This window comes from Passer montanus, unplaced genomic scaffold (genome assembly GCF_014805655.1).
Source record: "Passer montanus isolate IOZ18808 unplaced genomic scaffold, ASM1480565v1 scaffold171, whole genome shotgun sequence".
NCBI classification, from domain to species: Eukaryota; Metazoa; Chordata; class Aves; order Passeriformes; family Passeridae; genus Passer; species Passer montanus.
This window is the reverse complement of record NW_024364382.1, coordinates 575,575-583,207: the sequence shown is the minus strand read 5'-3', so window position 1 is coordinate 583,207 and position 7,633 is coordinate 575,575. Positions and strand designations below refer to the sequence as shown.

The 7,633-nt window shown below is 67.4% G+C and overlaps 2 protein-coding genes across 3 annotated transcripts in view; one reads left to right on the top strand and one right to left on the bottom strand.

Annotated features, from left to right (window-relative positions):
- TPP1 (tripeptidyl peptidase 1) overlaps positions 1-1,321 on the top strand; it is an 8,867-nt gene extending 7,546 nt beyond the window's left edge. Inside the window, exons 13-16 of the transcript XR_005627011.1 lie at positions 91-242; positions 399-463; positions 566-680; positions 1,156-1,321. The gene's annotated coding sequence lies outside the window, so the exon portion shown is untranslated. The remainder of the gene's footprint in view (positions 1-90; positions 243-398; positions 464-565; positions 681-1,155) is intronic.
- A 468-nt stretch (positions 1,322-1,789) lies between these two features.
- On the bottom strand, positions 1,790-7,627 carry ILK (integrin linked kinase). 2 transcript variants are annotated; one of them, XM_039704287.1, is made up of 13 exons: positions 7,575-7,627; positions 6,072-6,165; positions 4,878-5,043; positions 4,503-4,598; positions 4,316-4,412; positions 4,140-4,223; positions 3,950-4,035; positions 3,606-3,715; positions 3,222-3,349; positions 3,000-3,121; positions 2,821-2,920; positions 2,614-2,744; positions 1,790-2,380 (listed from the first exon to the last, which is right to left on the bottom strand). In XM_039704287.1, the coding sequence occupies exons 2-13, from the start codon at positions 6,158-6,160 to the stop codon at positions 2,231-2,233; spliced, it is 1,359 nt and encodes a 452-aa protein (XP_039560221.1). In that variant the 5' UTR covers positions 6,161-6,165; positions 7,575-7,627; the 3' UTR covers positions 1,790-2,230. The 2 variants fall into 2 exon arrangements, with proteins under 2 accessions (XP_039560221.1, XP_039560222.1); XM_039704288.1 differs by having other exon boundaries at positions 7,538-7,611.
- Between the last annotated feature and the right edge of the window lie 6 nt (positions 7,628-7,633).

The following is a 7,633-nucleotide window of genomic DNA, read 5'->3' as shown; positions in this document are numbered from 1 at the left end:
GCCGGGCCGGGCCCCGCGGGGCGCCCCGGGCCGCTCCGGCCGGGCAGCGGCGGCCGCGGGGTTCCGGGCGCTGACCGAGCTGTCCCGCAGTGCCGGTGTCCGCGGCCGTGGCCGCCGCCCCGGACGGGGCCATGTCCAACGGCGTGTACGTGCCGCCCGCCGCCAACGGCGACGTGAAGCCCGTGGTGTCCACCACGCCGCTCGTGGACTTCCTCATGCAGCTCGAGGACTACACGCCCACGGTACCGACACGCGGGGCGGCTGCTGCGGGACGGGCCGGGCCGGGCGCGGGGCAGGTCCCTCGGTACCGGGGTGCGGGGCCGCTCCGTGCGGCGGGACACAGGATGTGGAATCGCTCCCGCGGCGCCGCGGAGCTGTTCCAACTCTTCTCTTCCCAGATCCCGGACGCCGTCACGGGGTATTACCTGAACCGGGCAGGGTTTGAGGCCTCGGACCCGCGCATGTGAGTGGCCGCGAGGCGGGGGGGTCGCAGGAGCCCCACGGGGGTCCGGCAGAGGGGCCCACGGACCCCTGCTGCCTCGCCGACACGGTCCCTGTGCCGCAGCATCCGCCTGATCTCGCTGGCGGCACAGAAGTTCATCTCAGACATCGCCAACGACGCCCTGCAGCACTGCAAAATGAAGGGCACGGCCTCGGGCAGCTCCCGCAGCAAGAGCAAGGTGAGGGCACTGGGGGAAGCGGGAGCCCTCTCTGGGGATGGGGCTGAGCCTGCAGCCAGCGAGTGCAGGAACACGGGCTGCAGAAATCCCAGAGCCTGCCGGGCTTATGGTGGGTCCCTGCAGGTGGGGAGGGGCTGGCAGGGACACGAGGGGGGCATGGAGCTTGTGGACACACTTGGGTGCCCCCCCACCCCAGCGGTGGCTGCAGCTCTGGGCTTGGGGAGCAGCTGGAGTGAGGGCTCCTGGGGACCCTGCCAGTGCCATGTCTGGGGTTCAGGGGCTCTGCAAGGCCAGTGGCATTTCGTGCTGGGTGTCTGGGGATGTCTGAGAGCACAGAGCAACGGAACGTGGGGAGCTGGGAATGCCCTCGTGCTGCCCAGCAGCCGCTCTGGGAGCGGGACACGCCTGCCCGTGCACCCTGGGGGTCCCTGCTGTGACCGTGTCCCTGCTGTGACCGCGTGCCCCTGTCCCCCAGGACAAGAAGTACACGCTGACCATGGAGGACCTGACGCCGGCGCTGGCCGAGTACGGCATCAACGTGAAGAAGCCACATTACTTCACGTAGAGCACGGGGAGCTTGGGCAGTTTGTAGGGGTTGTGGTGGTGCCATTAAACACCTCGCAGGGTTTTGTGGGAAGGCAGCCTTGCTCCTGTCCTGCGTCCACAAGTGCTGGCCCTGGTCCTGCACATGCTCACCCCCCTCTGCCGGTCACAGGGGGCTCGGTGCTCCCGACACTGCTGGAGCAGAGTGGGGTTAGGGGACAGGAACTACCCAGCACTCTTCCTCCTTCTTCCCTAGACTGCCCCTTGTCTCCCACAGGGAATACCCTGGGGGCTGCACAGGCAGCACTGCAAATGGAGCCAGGGATGGGACCCTGAGCCCACCCCTCCTGCACCAGGTACCTCCTGAGGGAGCCCTGTACCTCTGCCCTGCCTGTGCTGGGCACCAGAGGGGTGCTGTGGGTGGTGATGCGTGCCCAGGGCTCTGTGGGCTGCAAGGCAGCTCCGTATCAATCCAACCCCACCCTCAGTCCTAGACATCCCCTGTGAGTCCCAGCCCCCCACTCCCAACCAACCCCCCGTTCCCCCGCCCTGTACCCAGCAGCTGGTTCCATACCAAAAGTTTATTTGGTTGCCAGTGGCCATCGTGGGGCCAGAGGGAAGTGGCCAGTGAAGCGCGAAGCGGGGGCAGTGCTGGGCACCACAGGTGGCCTCTCCTGGCCTGCCCCTTCCCCCGCAGCCTTGGGGGGCCGAGTCCTGGGTTGGGCTTTGCCCAGCAAGGGGGACAGGGGGCCCCACAGCCCCGTCCCCCAGCGGCAGGGCCAAGCCACACGCCATGGCCTGGGGTAGGGGGCTGCACTGGGCTAGGGCTGCCCTGGGCGGGGGGCCGGAGCCTGCCGAGCTCCGGCGCAGGCAGTGCCATCTGTACCGTGTGTCCGTGGCTGGCTCAGGGTGAGGGGTGTCCTCTGCTCCCCCTGGCTCGAGGGCTGAAGGCACTTGGGGGTGGCGGGGGGCGCGAGGCAGCACGGGAGGGGGCAGGCGCCTCCTCTCTACTTCTCCTGCATCTTCTCCAGGATGGGCACGATCATGTCGAACTTGGGGCGCTTGGCTGGGTCCTCGTTCATGCAGATCTTCATCAGTTTGCAGATGTGGGGGGAGATGCCAGGGGGGATGGTGGGACGCAGCCCCTCCAGCGCTACCTGCAAGCAGGCAGAGGAGCCAGAGTCAGGACTGGGACCCTGCCCCCAGAGGCAGGGACAGCTTCCACCTGCCCAGGTGGTTCCACACCCCCTCCAAGCTGGCCTTAAGCACTTCCAGGGATGGAGCAGCCAAAGTTCTCTGGGCAGCCCGTGCCAGGGCCTCACCATCCTCAATGGCCAGAACTTCTCCCCTAACTGACCCAGATCAGTTCCTCTGCCCCTCCACCCCTCACCTTCATACCAATCTCCATGTTGGACAGGTCGGCGAAGGGCACCTCACGTGTCACCAGCTCCCACAGCAGCACCGCGAAGCTCCACATGTCAGCCGAGCGCCGGTTGATCTCCTCTGGTTTCTTCTGCAGGGCTGGGGGATGGCTGGGGGCTGAGTGGGACTGGGGGTGGGGGAGCCAGTCTGGGGGGGCTGGGAACGGGGCACTCACCTTCGGGGGCCACCCAGGCCGGGGCGTACATCCGCCCCGGGCACTGGAAGGAGAACTTGACGTCGGCCATGCTGATCCGTGCCGTCATGTCCTCATCGATCTGGGGACAGCAGGCGGTCAGCAGGAGCTCCCCTGCCCCGAGAGCCCCCGGCCCTGGCAGAGGGGCTGTGCCCACTCACCATGATGCTGCGGCTGTTGAGGTGGTGCCGTGGGATGAGGGGCTCCAGCGTGTGCAGGAAGGCCATGCCCCGCGCGATATCGAAGGCGAACTTCACCGCCTGCATCTGGTCCACCACAAAATCTGGGAAGGGGATGACGGGGTCAACCCACCCTTAGCCCAGCCAGGACTGTGGCTGAGGAAGCCCCTGCAGCCCCCAAACACACCATCCCCCAGCACTCACTGGTTCCCTCGTGCAGGACGTTGTACAGGGAGCCGTAGGGCATCCAATGGCTGATGACAATGGGGTGGGGAGCTGGAGGGGCCTGGCAGGCACCCAGCACCGGCAGCACATTGGGGTGGGAAAAGATCCTGCAAGAGAAGTGACAGCCCTAAGAACAGGAAGGGGCTGCCTGCACCCCCCATCTGCCCTTTGCCATCCCCCAGGGCCTCCCAGCCCTTGGCCACCACCCTGGAGCGTTCCTGGCCCCACAGAGCTGGGAGGCTCCTGCCTGCCCCATACTCTGAGAGCTGCTCCTGGCCCCGAGAAGGTGCTGGAGTGGCCTGGTCAAATGCTGGTGGGGATCCCAGCACGTGCCGGGTGGCTCCAGGCGCGTGCGGCGCTCACCGCAGCTTTGGGTACTCCTCGTTGAAGTCCCGGCTCTTTCGCGTCGTCCAGTCCCGGATCTTCAGCATTTTGATTACGATGTCGTTGCCCTGCCAGCGCCCCTTCCACAGCTGCAGGAGGAGCACCATGAAAGGGGTGCAGAGTCCCCAGCGCCCCCAGGCCCCTGTGCGGGGCTCTGGAGCCCATGGGACCAAGGGTCCGCAATGAGAAGGGAGCCCCTTGAGCTGGGGAGGAGCTCCGTCCCTGCACCTGGCCATGGGACTCCAGAATGGCTGTGCCCAGCAGGGCCAGGACACGGCGGTGTGCACAGGCACAGCGCCCACCCGGGGGTGAGAGGGACCCACCTCTCCCGACTGGTTCTCGTTCAGTTTGTGGCTCAGGCTCAGCTGTTTGAAGTCAATCCCAGCGAGTTTGTTCAGGGTCCCATTCCCTACAGTGGAAGGGGGATGAATGCCTATGGCTGCTGGCTCCAGGAGGCAGTGCCAGCAGGGCACAGGGGACCCACGGCACCCCCAGGGGACCCGCAGTCCTTACTGGGCCGGGTGCGGGTTGTGCCCTTCCAGAAGGTGTCCTTGTAGGGGATCTTGGTGAGGCTCTGGCCCAGCTTCTCAGCACGCTCTGCAGAGGGAGGAAGAGGAAGGTGGCACCCAGAGCCTGCAGTGGCTGGCTGGAGGCTGTGTCAGTTGTGGGGTCCTGAGGGACCTTGGTACCTTTCAGGACCTCTCGCAGTGGTGTCTTGGCCTTGTCTGTGGGGGTCTCACCATATTTGTTAGCGATGCTGACCAGGGCCCCGCTGCCCACCAGGTCCTGTGGGAGCAGGGAGCAAGGACTGTGGTTTGTGATCTCCCCTCAGTCCCCCTCCACCCTGCCCTCCCTCCTGCCCTCGTTCCCACTCACCTCAGCCACCTGCTCGTGTCCCCAGAAGCAGGCATAGTGCAGCGGTGTGTTCCCGTGCTCATTCACTGCATTGATGTCTGCTTTGAACTGCATCAGCTGGGGACACGGGACAGTCCCTGTGAGCCCGGGACTGTCCCTGCAAGCCCAGGCAAGATCCCCATGAGCCCAGGACAGCCCTCATCCTCCTTGTGCCTCGCCCTGAGGGGATGCAGGGGCAGCACATTGGGAGCTGCAGGGAGGGAGCTGAACCGACGTGGGGCTCAGAGGGATTTGGAGGGAGTTGTGAGGAGTGGGGAGCTCAGGGGTGCTGGGGGCATGCCAGGTGCTCCTGACCGGTGACAGGGCAGTGTGGAGGGCTGCACTGGGGACAGGCACCTTCTGCACGATGTCGCGGTGGCCGTGGCTGGCGGCCAGGTGCAGCGGGGTGTCGTCGCCGCGGTTCATGACGTTGATGCGGGCCCCGCGCATGATGAGCATGTCCACCACGTTGGAGCGGCCCTCGCGGCAGGCCCAGTGCAGGGGGCTGAACCCATGGTCGTCCCTGCAGGGTGGCACGGGGCTCTGCTCAGCTGTAGCCCCCCGGCCCGGGCATCACTGGCATCATTCTCAAAACACCGGCGGCAGGGGCGAAGGGACCGGGTTGAACATCCATCCCACCCCCACCAGGGCCCCACCAGCCCAGGCCAAATCCTGTCTCCTCCAAGGCTGAATCACAGCTGGATCCTGTCCCCATCCCCCCACTCCATGACCAAGTAAGGGAGGAGGTGGCAGCCAGGCCTTAAATGGAGATCAGGAACTGGCGGAGGGGCTGCTGCAGCCCCAGCTCCCCTCCAGCCCAGGCTCCCCCCAGTCCCAGCCCCGCTCCAGCCCCCTGGCACAGCAGACTCCATTTGTCCCCACTATGGCCCTGCAGGCAGGAGCTACCCAGCACAGAACAGTTCCTTGGGCACCCTCTGAGGGTCTGGGAGAGCTCCATGTGCCTGGGACCCCCAGGAGGGGCAGGGAGGCACGACCATTCGTCTGGAGCACATGCGGAATGCCAGGGCCATGGCCTGGCTGGGGTCATGGCACGGGGTCACGCTGCGCCAGCTGCACACACTGCAGGCAGACGCTCCGAGCCCCATGCCTGGCCCAAACGTGGCTCCTGAATGGCTGTGAGCACACACTGGACCCCACGGTCCTGCAGGACCCCTCGAACGGGCTGTGGGGAGCAGACCCCTGGGCACACAGCGTGGCCCCCACAGCTCCCAGCCCAGCGGCCCCAGCCGTGTCCCACATCTGCCATGGTGCTCCCCAGAGAGGGGATGGGGACACGAGGATAAGGCCGGTGGGCACAGCCGCCACCACGGGGACAGGGGAGGCAGCCCCAGCCCAGCTGATCCCCGGCTGTGGCCGTGAGGAAGTGGCCAGAGGATGTTTGGCCTCGTGCCTCAGCGATGCGGTAACTTCCTCCAGCGGGGAGGAGCCGCGTCCTGCCATCTGCCCCCTGCCTTTCCACGGAGAGGGAAGGTTTCCCTGGGCGGAAACCAGCGCCCAGCGCAGCCCCCAGCCCCGCAGGGCCCCGCTCACCCCTGGTTGAGGTCGTTCTCGGTGTTGTCCAGCCACAGCCGCACGGCCACCGCGTTGCCCTCCCGGCACTGCGTGAAGATGTCGTCCATGGCGGCTGCGGGGGGGGACGTGGGTAAGGACATGGGGACCCCGGCCCCCCTCGGCGGGGAGGGCCCTGGAACAGCAGTACAGGAGCCTCCCGCCCCATCCCTGCAGCTCCCCAGGAAGCCGCAGGCAGGCTGAGGGCCGGGCTGGAGCCGCAGCCCAAGGGGAAGATCCTGGGTGACTCCAGCGGGGCCGTGGCCACCCACAGGAAGCCAGGCTGGCACCCCCGGGCTTATCACCAGGCACAGCCGGCCCCGGTGCCCACAGCTCAGGGGGAGTGAGGCTGGGGGAGCTCAGCATCCCTGGCATGGGATCCTGCAGCCCCGTGACCCTCCTGACCCACCTGGCTGGGCCTGGCACGGGCCATGCTCAGAAAGCGGGACCCCAAAGCCTGGTGCATGGAGGACCCCATGGACATGGAGGATCCGTGGACACCCCAGCTCAGAGCCCGGCACTGAGCTCACTCCTGCTCCCCATGTCCCCCCGAGCCCCTGGCTGCGAGCGTGGGACCCGCTGCCTGGCGCTCTGTGATGCTGAGCAGGGAGATGCAGCGAGTCTCGCAGCGTGGGGACAGTCACACTGAATGTGACATGTCCGACACCACCCACTGGGGCTCAAACCTGCTGCTGGAGGATGCCCCTGGGCCTGATGCCCACCCAGACACAGCAGGACCCCCACCACCCCTTGCCCCAGGCAGCTCCAGAGGGGTGGGACGCAGAACTCGATTTTTGCCAGGGTCTCGTAGAGCCCAGAAAGGCCCCAGCACACCCACAGCAGCACTGGCCCTGTCCCGGCACCAGAACACCCGCACTCCCAGACGAGATTACCCCCACCCATTTGGGGGCACCTCATCAAAAGGGGTTCCCAGGACACGCCACACTATTCCCGGCCCTGTGGGACCCCACACCGCAGTGATGACACCCCATGCTGGCCCCACCCTGTCCCCTGCCCGCCCGGGACTGTGCCCTCCTGTCACCCACCGGCCCCTACCCAGCCCCCGGGGCCGACCAGCCCTGCCCGGATGGCCAAGTGCCCCCCTCAGCCTGCTCAGCACCGGGGCAGGGGACAGGATGTGGGACACAGTCCCCCCGTGTCACCCCGAACCAGCTGCGAGAGCCCCGCTCTGCCCTGCGGCCCCATCAGTCCCTCCCCTTTAGCCCCCAGCCCTCCCCTGTACCCCGATCTCTTCCCTGCACCCCCAACGCTCCCCTGTACCCCCAATACTCCCCTGTACCCCCGATCCCTTACCTGTATCCCCAACCCTCCCCCCCTCCCCTGCAGCTCCCGGCCCGGCCCCGGCCCTGGCTCCGGCTCCGTCCGGGCTCCGTCCGGCCCTGCCCCCGCTTCGGGTCGCCCGCAGGCGCTCCCGCGGCCTCCCCAACCTGTCCCCGCTCGGTGGCGGTGCCGTCCCGCCGTTACCGGGTGCGTGTCCCGGCGGCTCCGCAGGGCGGCGGCTGCGGCGGGCGCGGGACGGCGCG